Below are 24,706 nucleotides of genomic sequence, written 5' to 3' on the forward strand. Positions count from 1 at the left end.
TGGCACACTACGTGGGTGCTGTAATCTGTAAACGTGTTACAACACGTGGGTACTATCATCTGTAAACAAGGTACACAATGTGGGCACTCTCATCTGTAAAGATGTTACACCATGTGGGTACTGTCCTCTGTAACAATGTTTCATTATGTGGGCACTGTAATCTGCAAACGTGTTACAACACGTCGGTACTATCATCTGTAAAGACGGTACACCATGTGGGTACTCTCATCTGTAAAGATGTTACACCATGTGGGTGATGTCATCTGTAACAATGTTTCATTACGTAGGTACTACCATCTGTATACATGTTACATCACGTGGGTATTATCGTCTGTAAACGTGTTACACCATGTGGGTGCTGTCATCTGTAAACATGTTACACTATGTGGGTATTACCATCTGTAAACATGATAGTATTGCCGTCTGAGAACATGTTACACTATGTGGGCATTATCGTCTGTAACAATGTTTCATTACGTGGGTACTATCATCTGTAAACATGTTACGTCACGTGGTAACTATCATCTGTAAACATGGTACACCATGTGGGTACTCTCATCTGTAAAGATGTTACACCATGTGGGTGCTGTCCTCTGTAATAATGTTTCATAACGTGGGTACTATCGTCTGCAAATAATTTACAGTATGTGGGTACTATCATCTGTAAACATGTTACAACTCGTGGGTACTATTATATGTCAATATGTACACCATGTGGGTACTATCATCTGTAAAGATGCTACATCACGTGGGTACTATCATCTGTAAAAAGGCTACTCCACGTGGATACTATCATCTGTAAACACGGAACGCCATGTGTACTGTCATCTGTGAAGATGCTACACCACGTGAGTTCTATCATCTGTAAACACGGAAAACCATGTGTGCGTTGTTATCTGTAAAGATGATGCACCACGTCGGTACTGCCATCTGTAAACAAGTTACACAACGTGTGTACTTTCATCTGTAAACATGTTACACCCCGTAGTTACTATTATCTGTCAGAGCATTACACAACGTGGGTACTGTCATCTGTAAACATGTTACGCCACGTGTATATTCATTTGTAAAATTGTAACACCACGTGCATAATGTCATCTGTAAACATGTTACATCACTTAGGATCTATCATCTGTAAAGACGTCACACCATGTAAGGTTTATCATTTGTAGACATGTTACATAATTTAGGATTTATCATTTATAACCGTGTCACACCACTTGGGGTTCACCATTTGTAAGCATGTCACATCTCTTGGGATTTATCATTTGTAAATATGTTACATATTGTTGATATTATATGCAAACAAATGACACCATGTATTTGTATTTCTTTCTGTTACAACAGATTTCTCTGCGTGAAATTCGGGCTGCTCTCCCCAGGGAGAGCGCGTTGCTACACTACAGCGCCACCCATTTTTTTGTATTTTTTCTTGCGCGCAGTTTTATTTGTTTTTCCTATCGAAGTGGACTTTTCTACAGAACTTTCCCAGGAACAACCCTTTTGTTGCCGTAGGTTCTTTTACGTGCGCTAAGTGCATGCTGCACACGGGACCTCTGTATCGTCTCATCCGAATGACTAGCGTCCAGACCACCACTCGAGGTCTAGTGAAGGGGGAGAAAATATCGGCGGCTGAGCCGTGATTCGAACCAGCACGCTCAGATTCTCTCGCTTCCTAGGCGGATGCGTTACCTCTAGGCCATCACTCCACTGAGGGCTATTGTCACTTGTGAACATGTCACACTTTGTAGGTATTATCTGCAAACAAATGGCGCCACGGTGCTGCTGTCACTTGTAAACACATTACAGTTGTTGGCAAATGTAAAAAAACTTGACAAGACCTAAGCTACTGTTACCTTTGAACACATTCCAAACATGGAACAAAGACGAAAGGACACGTAGAGAGAAAGGGAGAGAAAGAAAGACAAGAGTTCCAGACCAACTGTCCAAAGTGGCAGCTGTATCCCCTTACGGTGAAGGTGTTGAGCTGACTGCTGGCAGGGGATCGCTTCAGTGTGATCAGACCGGACTCCGAGATGGTGAAGTAATCCAGCGCGTCATTGTCCCCCACAATGGTGTACTGCAGCTGGTTATGGGGGCTCTGAAAAAGACCAGGAAATGACCTGTTGTTTATCTGTTTATTATTTATTGAAAATCTTGTCACACCTTCATGACATTTCAAGGGGCGCTGTTCTCTGATCACAAATCCTGTACGTACCCCCAATCTGTGAAGACAAGTGGTCAGAATAGTAGCCAATGAGAAAGTTGGTGCAGTGATTTGTTACTGAGGTTTGATGAACAAGGTAGAAGAGCGTCTGAGGTGAGTCGGGAGGAATGACTTGACAATTACATTGTCCTTATCGCCAAAAGAAATGGGACTAATGAATATAATGATGTAAATGAGGAAGAATAAGAAGACAGGCAGAACGGTGTCACTACATAGTTATGGACACTGCCACTCTCTCCTCGACCCCAAAGCAGGGTCACTTGGGTTGATTTTGTTTAATGTGTGAGGTACTACAAAGCACAAAGCACAGACTGACAACAAAGTTCTTTCAGACCTCCAGGCAGATGACCGGTTTCTTTTGTTGAACAGAAAGAAAAAAATATGTACTGCTCAGTTTTGTTCTTCCTATAAAATTCATTTGAGTATTGATTAATTAGAAGCCCTCTAACTGGCCACAGTTAAATAAATCTGGCTAATCAGCGTATGTGTTAGTGAAAAGAGGTGACACATTTCTTTCTTCAGCATCCTTGCTTTTGTATTTTCCTTTTAGAACCAGTTGGGAACAAAAGAACAGGCCTTGGGCCAACGTCTGACAACAAAAGAACAGGCCTTGGGCCAACGTCTGACAACAAAAGAACAGGCCTTGGGCCAACGTCTGACAACAAAAGAACAGGCCTTGGGCCAACGTCTGACAACAAAAGAACAGGCCTTGGGCCAACGTGACAAGGAGATGGGACGGAGGAGGGGAGGGGTCAACTACTGGAGACGAAGCAGTTAGGTAAAAACAAGATGACTGGTGAGGAGTGGTGGTGGAAAGGGACGGGGTCTGATCAGAGACGAAGCCTGTCAACATGGCATGCGTCCTGCACTGACACACTTCTCTGGCTATACAGCTTATCTGCTGGCATACTGTGATACTGAATGCACAGAAGTGTATGTAGCCTGACTGCCGACACTGTCTCTTAAACAAAAGCCATCCACACATTCACTGGACTCCATGGTGTACCACTGACGTACTGTCCTTGTCACAGTGACTCAACGCTTCAGCCAGTTCAAAGTAAAGCATACAGAAAGGGAATAGAAGCTGTGGTACTTGTATAACAACAGTTTAGAAAGAAAACCACTTACTAAGCACGTTGAACAAACACATGTAGGTACAAACGATTGTACGGGCATTCTTGTAAACTGGTATGTCAGGACTTAGTTTGTTTTGCTTTGTTTTGTTAGGTCGTACTGTAAAGTGGTTTGCCTTAAAAATGAGCGACTGTTTTTTTGTTTTTTTTTTTTTTTTTTTACAAATCTAACATCACAACTCTTGCGTTTCTTTTTCACAAAAAAGTCCCGTGAAGCACCATTCAATGCAAGTGCACTCACACACACACACACACACACACACACACACACACACACACACCTGTCAAAAGTTCCCCTTCCACCGCCACCCTTTATCCACACCCACTCTCTTCCCTCACGCTCTCAGACCTGTACTGACCAAAATGTCGTTGTCCGTGGCCAAGATCTGCACGACAGACGTGGCCAGAGGGAAGTTCTCCTCAATGGTCCGGGTGTAGGACAGCTGGGAGAACTGAGGATCGTTCAAGTTGCGTTGCACAACGATCGTCGCCGTGGCTGTCGCTGAAGTGCCGCCACCATCGGTTGCGACAATGACCAGCTGAAGACAGGTTAAGTTCGTGTTGAATTTCAAATAACATCAATGGAGATAACAACTTTGTGGTCATGTACATAAGCACATGCATGCAGACTTGCCCATATCTATAGCTACATTCTGCGTAAGCTTGGGCGAAGTTATGTTGGCGATATGTACACCTGCCTTCTGCGAAAGCTTAGGCGAACTCATCAATGCATGCGTTCATTCTGTCAACAGACCAGCCCACCAGCCAGGGAGACACATACCCAGTCCTTAAAATGGAACGGAGAGATAAAAAAAAAGAAAGAAAAAAAAGAAAAGAAAATTAGCTTTCAGTCAGCCATGCGAATCCAGCACACTTTAAAGAAACACAGACCGTTCACACACCAGTTCATCCACACTGTCACCCACCCACCCGTTTTTCCACCCTCCGTGATCCATCCATCACATCTATCTACTCACCCACTCATCTTCCCATCCATCTATCCATCCACCCATCCATCAATTGGTCCATCCATCCATCCACCCATCCATCAATTGGTCCATCCATCAACTGGTCCATCCATCCATCCATCCATCCATCCATCCATCCATCAATTGGTCCATCCATCCATCCATCCATTCATCCATCCACCCATCCATCAATTGGTCCATTCATCCACCAATCCATCAATTGGTCCATCCATCCATCCATCCATCAATTGGTCCATCCATCCATCCATCCCCCTCCCGTCACGAACTGACCCCCTGTAAATGCAAAGAACACTCACAGAGTAGGAGAGAGCCGAGTCCTTGGTGAGCGTGTCACGGACGGTCACTTGGCCGTTGCTGGGATTTACCAGCTGGAAGAAGTTGGGCGCGTTGCCGTTGCCGATGATGGAGTAGGTGATCACGTTGAACGGCGCCTGTCCACACAGAAACCAGTTGCTGTGCACAGTGTCACTGTCACCCCGGTTCAAGGAATTGATGTTGATGGGGACTTCTAACTGAGATGGTCAAACAGTCTGTCGGCTGTTGTCATTAGTCGCTGTTGTTTTTAGGATCATTACCGTCAGTTGAAATTATCAGGTTTCATTCAATTTGTCAGATTTCCAAATTCGTTGTATTTGCTCGCGTGTGTTGATTAGTTGAGTATGTGCTGCAACCTATTCGTGTGTGTGTGTGTGTGTGTGTGTGTGTGTGTGTGTGTGTGTGTGTGTGTGTGTGAGAGAGAGAGAGAGAGAGAGAGAGAGAGAGAGAGAGAGAGTGTGTGTGTGTGTGTGTGTGAAGTCACAAGTACAAGCTCTGCACAATTGATTCACCACAAACTCGTGCCCTCTTCACTCTCAAAACCTTTTCACTTCACTCCAGACCTTCAAGTACTAACAAAGTTCATTTCCTTTCGCTCCTCTCACCTGCGTGTCGCTGTCCGTAGCCGAAACACGGAGGACGCTGTCTCCGATGTTCAAAGTCTGTGGCACAGTAGCCGACAAGGAACTGGACACAAACACAGGAGCCTGCGTGTTACGCAACACGTTGACGTTGAGGACAGCGCTTCCAGACTTGGCGGGCGTACCGAAATCCGTGGCCTGAACTGTCACCTGTTGGGAGGGAAGGAAAGGGAGGGAGGGAGTTACTGTCTTGTGGAAGAAGGTGAGGCAATGTTTGTCTTGTTTGTTTGTTTTTCTTTGTTGTGGATGTTCTTGTGTTTGGTGTAGAATGTGTGTGTGTGTGTGTGTGTGTGTGTGTGTGTGTGTGTGTGTGTGTGTTTAATGGAGTTCGTTCTCTTGGAAATAGGTATTGTATTTGTTGTTGTTGTTTTCGATGAATTACTTGTGATGATATAATACTTGCTTTATTTTCTTTGCAGCGAACAATGGTGAGAAGTGAAAACAAAATTGGTATACAATCACACACACCAACACACGCACACGAACCAACCCCCCGCCGCACACATATGTGTATAATATATGTATGTACATCTCTCTCTCTCTCTCTCTCTCTCTCTCTCTATATATATATATATATATATATATATATATATATATATATATATATACTCACGCGAACTCTAAATGAAAAATGAGTTATAACATTAAATGGAGAGAACGCGTAATTCATTGTTCTGTGCTTACATCTTAATACCATTGCCCTTTGAATTAAGTCGAGCTAATTAAAGGCAAGGTTAACACCACAGCCCTTTGAATTAAGTCGAGCTAATTAAAGGCAACGTTAGACTACCAGACTTACATTCTTCAACAGACCCGTCTGAAAACCAAAGGCATCATCCCAGTAAATAAAGTGTCCATTTTCAAAAGCACAATCTGAAATCTGGTTTCATCAATTAATTAGAAATGGAAATGCTCTGCTATCATAAAGAATAAAACTGTATCCTGACAAAGCATCCCTGTACAATTTTCATAAATGAAAAAAGAAAAAGATTTGTCTCAAGAGATTAAATGTTTTGTTCGCATTTTCTGGCACAGTAGAGAAACATACGAAAAAATATAAAAAAACAAACAAACAAGAAAACAAACAAAGAAAAACAATTCAACCATGTACCGTGTAGGATGTGGCCCCACTTCTGTCAGACGAAAACGGTTGACCCAGATAAATTCCGCCATTGACGGGGTTGATGTAGAAGAGATCACTGCCAGATGTTGGATTCACGACAGCAATACTGAAAGACACTCTACTGTTGGCAGTATTCTGAAACATAGGACGGGAAATGGAATGGTTTGGAGGAGGGGTTGTGTGCATGAGACTATCGCCACCAACACTACTACAAGCAGAAATGAGTGTCATATCTCTGATGAGCTTACAGCACTAACACGACAGAGGAGGTCGTCTTTCTTCCTGTTCAATATGGCCTGTGAACGTGACAAAGAATATTCGTTTGTTTGTTTGCTTTTTTGTTTGTGTCTTCCCCCATACCCACGCCCACTCTTTTTTTGTTGTTGTTGTCTCCCCTTGGGGTCTCTGCAGGGTGTGTGTGTGTGTGTGTGTGTGTGTGTGTGTGTGTGTGTGTGTGTGTGTGTGTGTGTGTGTGTGTGTGTGTGTGTGTGTAGAATTGTCATGGTGTATATAGGTATTAAACCTTTCACCGCCAGTCAACTTAGAGTGCAAAATTCCCTTGTGCTACAAACACAGAAAATATTGGTGTCTAATAATAGCTGGGGATTCCCCCTGCGATGTGTAGAAAATATTGCCCGTCCGACCACCGAACATAAAGAGCAGTAGGTTCATGGATAACAGACTCATGATCTGGTCACCCTTCAGTGACATGGGTCCTCAACCTAGCTGCTGCATAAATGCGAGCTTGGCAGTGAAAGGGTTAATATGTTGTTGCTGTTTTCTCTTGTATGTTTTCATGTACTGTTGTACGCCATCATATACTTTGTTTCATGTGGGGTTTCAAGGGCCCTCTATAATTATGGAGAGTTTGCGCCTTATAAAAAATATAGGTTAGTATCGCTGGGCATTAGAAGGTGCGTGGAATGAAAGGGGTGGAATCGCTCGATTGCCTGTTACTTGCATTTTCCATTCTATCACATACACACAATGCGTCTTAAAAAAAAAATCACACACACTATCATCGTGGATAGAGACGTTAAAGCAAAAGAAGGAACATGCACACTGAAACCCTCCCCTTTCTCCATACCTTCATTCACACCCATCTATGCGCACATGCATACGCACATATTCTCACACTTACACACGTACGCACACACACACACACACACACACACACACACACACACACACACACACGATAAACCGACGAACAGACAGGGAGGGAGACAGAACATGTAGAAACATGGCTACACAAGTGCTTCGGAAACGATGGGAAAGGGAGGATGCAGACATACCTTGAAAAAGAAACAAAGGGGAAAAAAAAAAGGAAATGTAACAGAGAACGAAAGAAGTCAGACAAATCGACAGACAGGTCAAAGATAAAGGACAACTCTTCTATCCCTCACTTGCCCCCCGCCCACTATCCTCCCAAAAACAGAAAAGAAAAATCGAACTGATCAAAAACGAGAAAGTGGCAAACTCACGAGTAAATACAGAACATTAGATAAATTGAAGATAGATAAATGAATATATAGATAGATAAATTAATAAAGCAAGTAATGAAAAGGCCACAACAGCATGACCATCCACATAAAAAAAATAGAAGGAAGGAATACAGAACGAAGTAAAAATGAAAAAAACCCCAAAAAACAGGGAAAAAACAAAACAAAACAAAATCATTAAAACAGCAATCATAATCACGTAGGATTACCAGAAAGGTGTGACCGACCGACTTATAGAAGAGCAAATGAAAAACAATGATGATGATGATGATGATGATGATGATGATGATGATGATGATGATGGTGGTGGTGAAGACGACGACGAAGTCGATGGCGATACAGGCGACAATGATGCGGACGACGACAAGTATGATGTTGACACAGGCGGTAAGGGACAATCCGATAAGGAGTGACCAACTCACAGCAGGATCGTTGTCAACTGCCACAGCAGTGGACAGCAGATCACCAACATCCGTGTTCTCCTGACGTGTCACCGTTTGGTCCGTTAAAGTGACAGAAGGGTCAAAATCGTTGACGTCCTGTGAAAAAAAAAGACACAGATCTCATCAAATCAAATCGATGCAATAACTTTACATGAGGTAAAGAACGCTATTCATTTGTTGAGTAACAAAAATGTGTCAGTTGGTAAGGATGTAGTATCTTACACCATGTTAAACCATTTGCCAGAAAACTGGTTGATTATATTACATACATTATTTCAAAAGTGCTTGGAATGTGGACAAATCCCTGAGGTATGGAAAACTTCCATTGTAACTCCTGTATTAAAACATAGTAAACCTCGAACAGAAGCTTCGAGTTATAGACCTATTTCGGTTACCTCCCACGTTGGGAAAGTCATGGAGAAAATTGTAAATATTAGAATGGTGTATTACTGTGACAAAAATAACATAATTCCGTCAGCTCAAACTGGATTCCGGAAAGGAAGATCTACAATTGATCATCTGACCCGTCTCACTACCCAAATTAAAAAACAGTTTTCTAAGCGAAAAAGTATCCTTGCGTCCTTCTTCGATCTTACTAAAGCTTATGACCGAGTGTGGCATAGCAGACTGTTATTTAAGCTGAAACAAATTGGTCTGTCGGGTCATGTTTATGACTATGTTAAATCCTTTTTAAGTGGGAGATATATAGTGGCAAAAGTGGGAGTAACTTTATCAACCTCTAGGCCTATAAACATGGGAATCCCGCAGGGTTCCATTATTTCTCCATTGTTGTTCAACATTATGCTTTATGATTTACATACATGTTTTTCATCATCTACCAAGCTGGCTCAATATGCTGATGATATTGCTATATGGATTCAGACATCCTTGAGGAAAAGGACAAGCCTACATTACATAAATTATGTACAGAAACATTTTCAGGGTGAACTCGATAGACTGAGTAGCTATATGCAATCTAATGGTTTTGAGTTTTCTGTAGAAAAAACACATTTGATCCTCTTTAATAATGGTTATAATCCCAGCAAACTACCACGTTTTTTTTTAGGAGGACGTGAAATATTTTTCAAGTCGGAAATCAAATTTCTTGGGATCCTATTTACTTCAAAACTAAACTGGAAGAAACACATTGATTCAATGGTGACTAAAGCAGTTAAAAGTTTAAATTTCTTAAAAATTGTAAGTCACTCTCCTTGGGGACAAGACTCCAAAATTCTTTTACATTTAGCGACATCTCTCGTAAGATCAAGATTGACCTACGGTCATGAAATTTTCTTTTCTGCCCCGCCGACGTTCCTAAAGAAGCTGCGAATAATTGACAGTAAAGCTGTGAAACTGGCTTTAGGGGTACCTGTGCATACTAAGACCTCAGAAGCCTATAAGCTTGCGGGTATTCTACCACTAGATGAAATCAGAAAATTAAGTTCTGCTAAATATATTGTGAGATGTACAGCAGTGGATGATTTTGAGGAATTAAATATTAGGTCTGATATTGATTTTCCAAAAAATGCACAAAATAATTCAAATCTACAAACCATTCGCACATATATGTCAGATATTTTAAATTCTTCAGACATTGATTTGCATGATATGGCACCTCGTGTTCTGGTGCCACCTGTCCCTCCCTGGGAGTTAACAAAAGCAAACGTCAACATATGTGCTTCTGACACAACAAAAGGAGAATCTCCACATATAATAGCAGCATCTGTCAGAATTGAATTAGAAGAAAATTTTGGTTATCATTTAAAAGTTTACACTGATGGCTCGGTCCTGGATGATAGCAGTGCAGGATCTGCTTTTGTCATTCCTGACCTAAAAACAGAAAAATTATATTATTTAGGTAAGGGACATTCAATTTTTACAGCTGAATTGGTGGCCATCCTTATGGCTTTAAATCATCTTGTTGATATACCAATCATAATAAGTAATATCCTATTTTGTGTTGATTCTCAATCTGTCTTAAAAGGTTTGCTCCTTTTTGAGAATAATCAAAGAGAAGATTTATTTTTTGAAATTAGGTATTTATTGCACTCCCTATTTGTGAAGGGTACAAATGTTGATTTTTGTTGGATACCATCCCACACTGGATTCCGTTATAACGACCAAGCAGATAGGGCAGCAAAAAGGGGAGCAAAAAATCATATAGATAGTATAAAAGTATATTGCCCATTGTCATACAAGGAAATAAGCAATATACTAGAAAGAGACTTTTATAGGTGCTTGAATTCAAGTCTAAAACCTCGTCAGTTGACTCTCTCAGACTTTGGTCCGATTCGCAGACCAATTCTGAGCTTAGCTCTCAGACTATTATCAAATTCATTACGGACCAAGTATTGTTCTAATGTCAAGTGTATATGCTTTAATAACCTGACAATTGAGCATATAATTTTTCACTGTAGCTTGATGAAGCCTTTTGTACACGAAAGTGTGTCTTCACAAGTGACTGAGAACGTTGATGTTTTTGACTTTTTGCATTCATTATCAGTTGTTTCGCTTGTCAGTTTAACGACTTCTCTTTTACGAAGTCCTTTAAGTAATTTCCTGTAACTGTATTTAGAGGGGTTTTTTGTTTTTTTTGTTTGTTTGTTTGTTTTGTTTTTCTTTCAAATTTCACCCACATTTTTACCCTCATTTGCCCAGTTTCCCCAAACCCTCCATTCATCCACATCTCCCACCCCTTCTAACCGATAATACTCAGATGTATTCATAAATACTTTTACAAAATGTCTTCAATCACCGATATGTGTGACGGGACATTAAACAAAAATTCCTTCCTTCCTTCAAATCGATGCTAAAATACATGACATCACAGTATACCGCATAGACAAAGCTACGGAATGCCAAGCCAAACCAGTCCGAGCAGACCTGACGAAACCAAACCTAACCAACCATCTGCAGACACATTCAGATATCCCCACCACCACTGACATCGAAGTACCATCCTTATCACCAAAGACATCAGCTCACCATCCTTACCACCACCACAGACACCAATTCACCAACCTTACCACCACAGACATCATTTCACCATCCTTACCACCACCACAGACATCATTCACCATCCTTACCACCACAGACATCATTCACCATCTTTACCACCACCACAGACATCATTCACCATCCTTACCACCACCACAGACATCATTCACCATCCTTACCACCACAGACATCATTCACCATCCTTACCACCACCATAGACATCATTCACCATCCTTACCACCACAGACATCAGCTCACCATCCTTACCACCACCACAGACATCAATTCACCATCCTTACCACCACAGACATCATTTCACCATCCTTACCACCACCACAGACATCATTCACCATCCTTACCACCACAGACATCATTCACCATCCTTACCACCACCACAGACATCATTCACCATCCTTACCACCACAGACATCATTCACCATCCTTACCACCACCATAGACATCATTCACCATCCTTACCACCACAGACATCATTTCACCATCCTTACCACCACCACAGACATCAATTCACCATCCTTACCACCACCACAGACATCAATTCACCATCCTTACCACCACCACAGACATCAATTCACCATCCTTACCACCACCACAGACATCAATTCACCATCCTTACCACCACCACAGACATCACTTCACCATCTTTACCACCACCACTGACATCATTCACCATTCTTACCACCACCACAGACATCATTCATCATCCTTACCACCACCATAGACATCATTCACCATCCTTACCACCACAGACATCAATGACCATCCTTACCACCACCACCACAGACATCAATTACCATCCTCACCACCACAGACATCATTCATCATCCTTACCACCACCACTGACATCAATTCACCATCCTTACCACCACAGGCATTAATTCACCAACCTTACCACCACCACAGACTTCAATTCGCCATTCTTACCACAACAGGCATCACTTCAACATCCTTACCACCACAGACATCAATCCATTCACCATTCTTATCACCACAGACAACACACAATTCTTACAATCACAGACATCAATTTACCATCCTTACCACAACAGACAACACATGATCCTTTCTTACCATCACAGACAACACATGATCCTTACCACACCAGATATCAATTCAACGTCCTTACCACTGCAGACAAAGCAATACCCTTACCACCACAAAACACATGATCATTACCGTCAAAAACAATACAACATCCTTACCACTGCATACAACACATGATCCTTACCAACACATACATCAACACACCATCCTACCACCATAGCCAACACATGATCCTTACCAACAGAAAACACATGATCCTTAACACCATAGACAACACACCACCACAGACATCACATGATCCTTAGCACCACAGACAACATACCACCACAGACAACACATGATCCTTAACACCACAGACAACACATGATCCTTATCACCACAGATAACACACCACCACAGACAACACATGATCCTTAACACCACAGACAACACATGATCCTTATCACCACAGACAACACACCACCACAGACAACACATGATCCTTACCACCACAGACAACACACCACCACAGACAACACATGATCCTTACCACCACAGACAACACATGATCCTTACCACCACAGACAACACATGATCCTTACCACCACAGACAACACATGATCCTTACCACCACAGACAACACATGATCCTTACCACCACAGACAACACACCACCACAGACAACACATGATCCTTACCACCACAGACAACACATGATCCTTACCACCACAGACAACACACCACCACAGACAACACACCACCACAGACAACACACGATCCTTACCACCACAGACAACACATGATCCTTACCACCACAGACACTCTGACAGTGGCGCTGGAGGACGGGGTGGGGTTGTTGGCACCGTCAGTGGTGGTGACGAAGAACTGATAGGAACTGCGGGTCTCGTAGTCGAGGGCTCCGCTGGTGAAGATCTGACCCCCACCACTGATCGTGAAGGCGGTTGCATCGGCACCCACCAGCTGGTAGACCACGTTTTTCACGGAATCAGCATCCTCCGCCTGTAGTAACAGCAGAAAGATTCAAGTACTTGAGTGGTTTTAACTCAGTCACGGGCAAGCAAGGATGGCAAAGGTGACCATGAAAAGGTGACAGAGAGAAAGGCAGCGGAAACGGGATAACGTTTGTGTCTGGTTCGCTTTGGCTGTTTCGTTCTTGGCATAACGCAATGCGCAACTTTCAGATTAAAAAACTCACATGGTCATACTGCCCGGGACATGCAGGTGTTAAGGGAAATGAGCGAGCTGACAGACTTGCTGGTAACGCAACACCAACGAGCGGCCTACATCTAGGAAAATCGGAAATCCTCAGAAAAGTCAAAGAATACCAAAAAGAACAGGTACAAGGCCATCACACCATCGATCGCCTCAAAGAAATAGAAGCAGAGAGAGGGAGCGGCCGCAAGTCTAACATGAAAGGTAGAGCACGATGCTTGGCAAATCAAACAAATATCGGCATCATTTCCAAACCAACATTGCGCAAATTTCTTCAAAACGGAACAGAGTCTCTGTGGGCCTTTCCAAATACAATAGACCGAGCAACACACTAGACGCCACGTTCTTGGCATCAGAGATCTTTTCCCATCCCTCTTGCGGCCAGTCAGTGGCGGCTGTGTGTGTTTGTGTGTATGTATGGGTCTGTGCTTTTGAGTGCGTTTGTGAATGCGCGAGAGTGAAAGTGTACACAAGTGTCAGGAGAGATATGTGTACGTGTGTGTGTGTGTGTGTGTGTGTGTGTGTGTGAGGGGAGGTGGGAGTGCGGGGGGAGGTGGGGTAGAGGATGAGGTATGTGACTGTATGCATGCCTACACTGTGGGAGCAACAGGATATTGGAACGTATATATATATATATATATATATATATATATATATATATATATATATATATATCTTTGTATGTACGTGTGTGGGGTTGGGGTGGGAGATATGGGCGTATGTGTGTGTGCTTGTACAAGTAAGTGTTCATCTCTGTGAGTGTGTGTTTGTGTGTGTGTGTGTGTGTGCCGTGGAAGCTGCGATACGTAGACTAGAAATGAGTGTGTGGAGGAGGGGGTAGAGGAGGTGCAAGGTAATGTGTGTGTGTGTGTGTGTGTGTGTGTGTGTGTGTGTGTGTTGGAGCTCATGTACGTTTATATGTATTTGACTGTGCTTTCATATGTGCTTGTACAAGTAAGTGTTCATCTCTGTGAGTGTGTGTTTGTGTGTGTGTGTGTGTGTGTGTGTGTGTGTGTGTGTGTGTGTGTGTGCCGTGGAAGCTGCGATACTTAGACTAGAAATGAGTGTGTGGAGGAGGGGGGTAGAGGAGGTGCACGGTAATGCGTGTGTGTGTGTGTGTGTGTGTGTGTTGGAGCTCATGTACGTTTATATGTATTTGACTGTGCTTTCATATATGTGAAACTGCATGTTTGGTGCATTTCTGTTATGCATGTGTGGGTGTATGTGTGAATGTGTGTCTTCATATTTTACATTTATTCGCTTATTTATCACCATTGTTGTCTTATTTATTTATTTATTTATGTTTTATTATTATCATTTTATTAGTATTACTAATATTATTACTACTACCTTTTTCTATATTATAATTATTATTTATTTATTTATTTATTTATGCAAGCTTATCTATTATTTATTCCCCCGGTGTTTTTTTCTTTCTTTTTTTTTCTTTTTTTTTCTCAAGGCCTGACTAAGCGCGTTGGGTTACGCTGCTGGTCAGGCATCTGCTTGGCAGATGTGGTGTAGCGTATATGGTTTTGTCCGAACGCAGTGACGCCTCCTTGAGCTACTGAAACTGAAACTGAAACTGTTTCGTTCTTGTCAAAAGAAAGCGCTGACTTAAAAAAAAAGACAAGAAGAAAATATTAATTAAAAAAAAGGAGGAAATATTCATTTGAAACAAAACCCAAGAGATTGATTCAACAGAACACACTCACACACTGATTGATTGATTGACTGATTGATATTGATTGATTGATTGATATGGATACTTATATAGCGCCTATCCTCGGTCGGAGCCACATACACACTCAGACAAACATATAACATTTAACATTTTACGTGTAGGACCGTTTTGTTTATTTACCCCGCCATGTAGGCATCCATACTCCGTTTCGGGAGGCGCGGGGGGGTGGGGGTGGGGGTTACATGCTGGGTATATTCTTGTTTCCATAACCCATCGAACACTGACGTGGATTACAGGAACTTTAACGTGCGTATTTGATCTTCTGCATGCGTATACACACGAGGAGGGTTCAGGCACTGGCAGGTCTGCACATATGTTGACCTGAGAGATAGGAAAAATCTCAACCCTTTACCCACCAGGCGCCACCGAGATTCGAACCCGCGACCCTCAGATTGAAAGTCCAGCGCTTTAATAATTCGACTATTGCGCCTGTCATCACCTACCTCCGTCCCCCAAACCCCATCCATCCACCAACACACTCATCCTCCACACACACACACACACACACACACACACCCTAGCCATCGTACGGTGACAGTCATGACCAGGGCTACATAACTACGTACGGCGACAGTGGTGACCATGACGAAATTACCTACGGTGGCAGTGGTGACCATGACGACATTACCTACGGTGACTGTGGTGACCATGACTACATCACTACGTACAGTGACAGTAATGACCAGGGCTACATCACTACGTACGGTGACAGTGGTGACGATGACTACATCACTATGTACGGTGACAATGATGACCAGGGCTACATCACTACGTACGGTGACAGTGGTGACCAGGGCTACATCACTACGTACGGTGACAGTGGTGACGATGACTACACTACGTTCGGTGACAGTGGTGACCAGGGCTACATCATTATCTACGGTGACAGTAGTGACCAGGGCTACATAACTACGTACGGTGACAGTGGTGACCATGACTACACTACGTACGGTGACAGTGGTGATCAGGGCTACATCACAACATACGGTGACAGTGGTGACCATGACTACATCACTACATACGGTGACAGTGGTGACCATGACTACACTACGTACGGTGACAGTGGTGACCATGACGACATCACAACCTACGGTGACAGTGGTGACAATGACTACATGACTACGCGTTACGTACAGTGACAGTGGTGACCATGACTACATCACTACGTACGGTGACAGTGGTGACCATGACTACATCACTACGTACGGTGACAGTGGTGACCATGACTACATCATTACGTACGGGGACAGTGGTGACCATGACTACACTACGTACGGTGACAGTGAAGACCAGGGCTACATCAGTACGTAAGGTGACAGTGGTGACCATGACTACACTACGTACAGTGACAGTGGTGACCATGGCTACATCACTACGTAAGGTAACAGTGGTGACCATGACTACACTACGTACGGTGACAGTGGTGACCAGGGCTACATCACTACGTAAGGTGACAGTGGTGACCATGACTACACTACGTACGGTGACAGTGGTGACCATGACTACACTACGTACAGTGACAGTGGTGACCAGGGCTACATCACTACGTACGGTGACAGTGGTGACCATGACTACACTACGTACGGTGAAAGTGGTGACCATGACTACATCACTACGTACGGTGACAGTGGTGACCATGACTACACTACGTACGGTGAAAGTGGTGACCATGACTACATCACTACGTACGGTGACAGTGATGACCATGACTACACTACGTACAGTGACACTGGTGACCATGACTACACTACGTACAGTGACAGTGGTGACCAGGACTACACTACGTACGGTGACAGTGCTGACCATGACTACATCACTACGTACAGTGACAGTGGTGACCATGACTACATCACTACGTACGGTGACAGTGCTGACCATGACTACATCACTACGTACGGTGACACTGGTGACCGTGACTACACTACGTACGGTGACTGTGGTGACCAGGGCGTTGTTGCTGTTCTCCGCCACCTGGGCCTCGTACAGGGAGCGGACGAAGATGGGCACGTTGTCCTGCACGTCCAGAACGTTGACGGTGACAGTGGTGGTGCTGGACCGCCTGTCCACGGCGCCATCCGAGGCCTCCACCACCAGGAAGTACTCTTTCTGGCTCTCATAGTCCAGGGGAACTCTTGTGGTGATCGTACCGTTTGAGCTTATGGTGAATCTGTAGTACACATAGAGCATTGTTAACAAAATGTCTTTGTACTTTGGTGCTTTTGGGTTATTTGAAAATGCATAGCCCCAATACCAAGGGGTTCCGTGAATTGTACGATTGCAACGGAATGATTATATTATCACCAAAATATATAGTAAAGCAAAGAAGAAATACCCCCCTCCCCGCCCCCATACAACAACAAGAGAGGCAAGGCCTTCAAGACTCACTTGTGATACACTTTAAAAAAAATCCAAGCTTTTTATGTATTGAGTATAATTTCAAAATGTAATGTTTAAGATGAGAAAGATCAGTTTAAAGCAAACTAAGTCCCCTAGCATTAATTACAGAGTAATTTCCCTTCTTTACTATCTGCACCAAAACGTTTGCAAAATAAACAAAAACTTCCATGCTTAGCAAAAGAAGTTCCTGTTTGAACAAAAAATGATAATAATGACTGCTCTTGTTGTTGGGTCAGAATATCAGATCAAAGTGCCAAGTTTAGAGAATACAAAAAATATAAATATAACAGTAAATGCAGTTTGCATATAATTAGGCTTCATTTGTGTGTGTGTGTGTGTGCCCATCCCAGAGGTGCAATATTGTTTTAAACAAGATGACTGGAAAGAACTTAATTTTTCCTATTTTTATGCCTAACTTGGTATCAACTGAGAAAGTATTTGCAGAGAAAATGTCAATGTTAAAGTTTACCACGGACACACAGACACACAGACACAGACAACCGAACACCGGGTTAAAACATAGACTCACTTTGTTTACACAAGTGAGTCAACAACAACGATACGAAAAAGTAGCAGCATTAGTACTGACTGGTAGTAATAGCAACCGCAGTCGCTGCAGCAGCAGTAGCAGTAGTAGTAAAGCAGGAGGAGGAGTTGAAGAGGAGAAGGCCAAGAAGGAAGAAAGATGGGGAGGGAGGAGGAGGAAGAAGAGGGAGGGTGAGAATAAGAAACAGAAACAGAAGCAGAAACCACCGTAGTAGTAGTAGTATCGGTAGCAGCAGCAGCAGTAGTAGTAGTAGTAGCAGCAGCAGCAGCAGCAGCAGCAGCAGCAGTAGTAGTAGTAGTAGTAGTGGCAGCAGCAGCAACAGCAGAAGTAGTAGTACTACCAGGAGAAGACGGAGGAGGACGACGACGATGAGAAAGAGGAAGAGTCGGAGGAGGAAGAGAAGAAGGCGGAGGACGAGAAGATATATGTGGAAATGAATCGAACAGGTCTTAATTGCTTGTATACCAAGTGTATCAGGGTCAAAAAGAGTATAGGATGCGGCTGGGAGTGACTGTCAATCAGGTCTCTCAGCATGCGTACGTGTGTGTGTGTGTGTGCGTGCGTGTGTACGTGTGTGTGTGTGTGTGCGTGTGTACGTGTATGTGCGTGCGTGCGTGTGTGTGTGTGTGTGCGTGCGTGTGCATGCTCATACTGTGCGTGTACATGTGTGTGTGTGTGCGCGCGCGTGAGTATGTGTGTGTGTGTGTGTGTGTGCGCGTCTGTGTTTGTGCGTGCGTGCGTGTGCATGCTCATACTGTGCGTGTACATGCGCGCGGGTGTGTGTGTGTGTGTGTGTGTGTGTGTGTGTGTGTGTGTGTGTGTGTGTGTGTGTGTGCGTGAGCGTGTGTGCGTGCGTCTGAGTGTGTGTGTGTGTGTGTGTGTGTGTGTGTGTGTGTGTGTGTGTGTGCTTCCATGACTGTATATGTGTATGTTTATGTATATGTATGCACACATGTATGCATGCATGTATGTATGCATGTATACATGCGTGCGTGTGTGCGTGCATGCTCGTGTGCGCGCGTGTGTGCGCGCGCGTGTGCGAGTGCGTGCGTATGTGTATGCGTGCGTGTACGTACGCGCGCATGTGTGTGTGTGTGTGTGTGTGTGTGTGTGTGTGTGTGTGTGTGTGTGTGTGTGTGTGTGTGTGTGTGTGTGTAATTCTTTCCATATTCCCCCCTCACCCCCCCGCCCCCCGCCCCCTCGGTTTCACCTGTCGCTACTGCCAGTAGCAAAAGCATAGAAGACTTGGGCATTCGGCGTACCAGCCTGGTCGCGGTCAGTAGCCTGGGGAACAGAATCAAAAGTACCATGTGACATTCGTAATTCTCCAAATCCCATAAATGGTTGGAATCAATTCCACCAGGCTTATCACCTGAACGTATATGTACGCTTTCGTTCTCTTCCTCCACCCTTTCGTGTTGGGCAATAACTATGCAAAGACACACACACACACACACACACGCGCACACGCACGCGCGCGCGCACTCACACACACACACACACACACACACACACACACACACACACACACACACACCCGTCGGCCACCCTCACCAGGTTCGCCCCGTCTGCCGAGACGGTTTAACGGGATATGACCGCCGCGCATGCTACAGCTTCTTGGAGACAACACACACACACACACACACACACACACACACACACACACACACACACACACACACACACACACTCTCTCTCTCTCTCTCTGTTGTTCGTCCGTCAGCATGACGAGGACCATCTTAGTCATCCTGAGGCTGGGGTTGGGGTCGGTGTGTGCGCAGATGGCTGGTTAGTCCAATCAGCGCCCTGAAGTTTCTGTGGCAATGTGGACAGGGGATGGTGGCGGCTGCTGGGCGTTCTGAGGCTCGGGCTGTCCTGGTAGCTTCACAAGTCAAGGCGCCTTTCAAAATGGCAGAGCGCCATGTGGACCTGTCCACAGCTGCATGCTCCCATGTGTCTGGATTAATGCTGAACGTCTTCAGGGATGACCAGCGTGTCATTGAAACGCTTTTTCTGGCCTCCATGCCCTGTTGTAGCTCGCCATAGAAGAGTTTCTTTGGCAGCGGATGGTCTGGCATGCGAGCTACATGTCCTGCGAAGCTGTGACTGCATGAGGATGGTGTGAATGCTAGACCCGAACGGGAGAGGACCTCGGTGTCTGGGACCCAGTCTTGCCATTTGATCCCATGGAGCTTCCTGAGGCAGGTTGTGTGGAAGAGGTTCAGTTTCTTGGTATGGCGCTGGTAAACGGTCCAGGTCTCACAGGCGTACAGCAGTGTAGGGTGTACACTAGCCCTGTACACTTTCAGCTTAGTTTCAGGACTGGTGCCTCTTCTATTCCACACATATGGATGACTAAATAACTTGCGCAATGACTTTGTTTAAAGTGAAGAAGAGTTGCGCAACGTCAACCTCACTCTCTCGGCCGAGACCATCAGGATCCAGTTGCAAGACAGCTAGGGATGGAGACAGATGCAGTGGATGGCCAGCAATGTCCCACGTGTCTCACGCTGCCCTGGTCGCGCTCCGCGAGGCTCTGCTGGATTGGCCTTTCTGCCTGTTGAACCAATCTGGCGGTTTCCTCCGCGCAGTCCGCCGAGTCCAATTTTCATATGCTCTAGGTAGACAAGCCCTAACTCACCGGGGGTTTGAGAACTGTCGGCCACCCTCACCAGGTTTAGCCCGTCTGCAGAGACAGTTTACCCGGGTATGGCCGCTGCGCATGCTACAGCTTCTTGGAGCCAACACACACACACACCCACACATACACACACGAACACACACACACACACACACACACACACACACACACACACACACACATACTCGCTCTCTCTCTCAGTGGACCTAAAACAGTTTGATAACGCCGCATCGCCACCAAATGAGTCTGTCGGGTCGAAACGTTTTTCCTGGCGGTTCACACACAAATGGACGGCACACAGAGTGCACGATACTGAAAGGTTTTCACTTTGCATCCAGCTCCATCTCTGCCTCCCCCATCCCCACGCCGCGGGAACACCAGCACAAGACAGACAACTCTGAGCGGGACACGTTAACCCACTCAGTACGGCCAGTCCTCTCTTCTCCTCTACACAGACCCCTCGGATGTCCAGTGGGTATCTCAATGACCCAACCTTTAGCTTCCGTCGTCAGAATTGTGGTATTCTTTGTCAACATTCACCTCTTCAGTATAAGAGCCTTCCTCTTGCAATATTTTGATGATGGTAATTGGGGTGAAACGCTGTTAACATCGTCTCTTTCGCCGTTCGTATGGAGAGAGTTAAAACCCCATTGTCTGCTGTTGACCAATATATATATATAATTCATCGGTGAAGGGTGGTCATCTCACTTGGATAACATTAAACTGACAGGTCAGGATGTCGGTCGCCGTTCTTTGTCTGTACTTCATCCTCGTAGGATCGCATTACGTTTGTTTCGTAAAATCAATTACACCACTTGTACGTACACACGAAGTAGTAAGCACAGATAACAAATACGTAAAACAGTTGGAGCAACTGCTTGCACACATCGAAAGACTACATTTTTTCTAAGATAGTACATGCGACAGTTGTTCTTTTTAGTGAGTGTAGTAAAAAAAGTTTCATTTCAAGAACGCTTATTATCAACTAAAACAAGAAGATATTCGTATGCGCCTACCTGCTCAACTCACTTTATTTCATTTATGGTAATTTCATCATAACATGATTTCTTGTTTCTGAGTTACTATATATATATATTTTTTTTTTTGGGGGGGGGGGGGGGGGGGGCAACATTTATTTAAATGTGATTTTCATCACACCAATTAAGAAATGTGTCAGATTTCTCTCCGGTGGTCAGCGTGTTTGTAAAGTAAACAGTAGTCATAAAATCATTTTTAAAAAGAGAAGAAAAACAAAGTAGTAAGCACACCCCAAATTTCATGCTGCGCTGATCTCATTTCACCAAGGATCATCAATCAAAGAGTTTACTATCAAAGGGGAGCGAGACCAGCCAGCGCTTTGTGAACGTTGGCCAGCGACCACCCCCCTTACCCCCTCCCCCTCCCAACTCCCTTCCACACAGATCATCAGACGTTCAGTCGACGCCCCACATACACAAAAAACTTGACACCCAGCAAGGAACTGCTCCAAGGAATGACACATTAAACACCGCTCTGTTATGGAAAGAAGGATAGATGGATAGGTGGACAGATGAATATATGGATGGGTGGATGGATGGATGTAAGGATTCACTCTGTGTACCCTACAGTCGTGATCAAGAAGAGGAATTTAGATACCTTAACTGGAGAGAGAGAGAGAGAGAGAGAGAGAGAGAGAGAGAGAGAGCGATACGAATGATTTATTCATTATAGGCCATGGCCCCAAATGAAGGAGAGGGAGGGAGAGGAGAGAGAGAGAGAGAGAGAGAGAGAGGGGGGGGGGGGGGTACTGAGGAAGGGAGACAGAGAGGTGGAGTGGAAGTGGGGTGGATAGAAGGGTATGCAGGGAGGGGGGGAAGGAGGTAGGTCGGGGGAGGGGCAAAGAAGACACATGATGACGTAATGAACTCCACCTCACCTGAACAGTGCCAACGCTATAGCCAACCGGCCCGTTTTCTGGCACGGTGAAGACATAGGAGCTGCTGAGGAAGGAGGGGTTATTGTCGTTGATGTCCGTGACTGTCACGCTCAGGGTCGTGGTCGCTGTCTGCAAGCATCCACCACACCACCGTCATCATCACTGATACGTGTTAGCCCTCTTCACTCAGTGAGAAAAGGATAGGAAGATGTGGAAAGAACCACACACACACACACACACACACACACACACACACACGGAGAGAGGAAGGGCAGCTAAAGAGTATGAACTTTTACCGTCCCTGCCACACTGACCGCCATCTCCATTGGGGTTACATCAACACCACTGATTCACTGGCGTAGTTGTGTTCTTTGCACTACGACAAGGACATGCTTTTTGCGAGACAAAAGATGTGCCATTTCTTATCATAATAATGCTAAAATTTTCTTTTTAAATAAAAAGGCATTTCACGGCGTTGGCTTTTATTCATTGTGCACATACCAAGAGGTTTTGAGATAGAATGTGGGAATAGTGATTGATATAAAATATGACTGCTTCTTTTTAGGGACGGTGGGCAGAGTTCATGCTTTTACTCAATTAATCGTTAAGCGAACAACAACGACAAAAACAAAGAAACAAACAAACAAACAAAAAAAAAACAAACAAAAAAAACAACAACAAAAAACAAAAAACAAACCAAAACAACAACAACAAAAAACAAAAACAAAAATAACCGCCAACACAAGAGCGTGTTCTATCACGTCCTCAGAAACTTCAAGAAGGCGTTTGACAGAGTCTGGCAGGAAGCACTCTGGGCCACAACGAAAAGGGTTAACACCAGCCAAAAGCTTTTCAACCCCATCCATCACATATACTCCAAAGCGATCAGTGCAGTATTCCCAAAAGATTCTACTGGAGAGTGTTTCCATACTTCGGTGAAAGGTTGTCAGGCCTACCATCTGTATTCCACACTATTCAACATATTCCTGGAACGCATCATGGCTGACGCACTTGAAGATCACGTCAGCACAGTCAGCACTAGAGGAAGAACCATCACGAACCTTCGCTTCGCAGATGACAACGATGGCCTGGTAGGAAAAGATCAAGAACTTGCCAAACTTATCAAAAGACTGGATGATGTATCAATAAGATATAACATGGAAATTACCACCAAAAAGATCAAGTTAACGGCCAGCCAGAACACCATCATCACTGCTGATATAACTGTCCAAGGACAGAAACTAGGAACTGTTCAACAGCTCCCCTCCCTGGGATCCATCATCAGTAATGAAGGATCCAAATCAGAAATCTTCTGAAACGTAGCAAAGACCATCAGCACTGTCCAGACTGAAACCTGAACGAAAGGACAGCAACATGTTCATCACAAGAGCAGACACCAGTGCGCATGGCAATATTCCAGCTTTCTGTATGCATGCGAGACGTGGACCCTGACGACGGTTCTGGAAAGAAGAAATTCAAGCCATCAGATACAATGAACACATCACCAGTGAAGAAGTACACCAATCCAAGCAGCACAATGGACCATATGAAGATCTGCTGACATCAATGAAAAAGGAGCCCACTCTGTTCTGGCCATGTTACAAGATCCAATCGCCTTGCCAAAACAATCCTCCAAGGAACTGCTAAGAGGCGGGGCTGGAGGCAGAGGGTAGGACAGAGAGAAACGATCGACTGACAACACATGAGACCCAAGTTTAACTCACTCAGTACGGCCAGTCCTCTCTTCTCGTCTACACATACCCGTCGGATGTCCTGTGGGTGTCTGAATGACCCAACCTTTAGCTTCCGTTGTCAGAAT

The 24,706-nt window shown here is 44.4% G+C and overlaps 1 protein-coding gene across 2 annotated transcripts in view; it reads right to left on the reverse strand.

Moving 5' to 3' along the window:
- LOC143292849 (uncharacterized) overlaps positions 1 to 24,706 on the reverse strand; it is a 290,755-nt gene that overhangs the window by 231,298 nt on the left and 34,751 nt on the right. For both annotated transcript variants that reach the window (XM_076603474.1, XM_076603475.1), the window contains exons 18-27: positions 22,888 to 23,016; positions 19,542 to 19,615; positions 17,317 to 17,554; positions 13,221 to 13,430; positions 8,353 to 8,469; positions 6,417 to 6,563; positions 5,270 to 5,455; positions 4,646 to 4,780; positions 3,720 to 3,899; positions 1,973 to 2,101 (exon numbers count right to left, since the gene is read on the reverse strand). In XM_076603474.1, the coding sequence (XP_076459589.1) occupies positions 1,973 to 2,101; positions 3,720 to 3,899; positions 4,646 to 4,780; positions 5,270 to 5,455; positions 6,417 to 6,563; positions 8,353 to 8,469; positions 13,221 to 13,430; positions 17,317 to 17,554; positions 19,542 to 19,615; positions 22,888 to 23,016 (1,545 nt within the window). The remainder of the gene's footprint in view (positions 1 to 1,972; positions 2,102 to 3,719; positions 3,900 to 4,645; positions 4,781 to 5,269; positions 5,456 to 6,416; positions 6,564 to 8,352; positions 8,470 to 13,220; positions 13,431 to 17,316; positions 17,555 to 19,541; positions 19,616 to 22,887; positions 23,017 to 24,706) is intronic.

Source organism: Babylonia areolata, chromosome 18 (genome assembly GCF_041734735.1).
Source record: "Babylonia areolata isolate BAREFJ2019XMU chromosome 18, ASM4173473v1, whole genome shotgun sequence".
Taxonomy (NCBI): domain Eukaryota; kingdom Metazoa; phylum Mollusca; class Gastropoda; order Neogastropoda; family Buccinidae; genus Babylonia; species Babylonia areolata.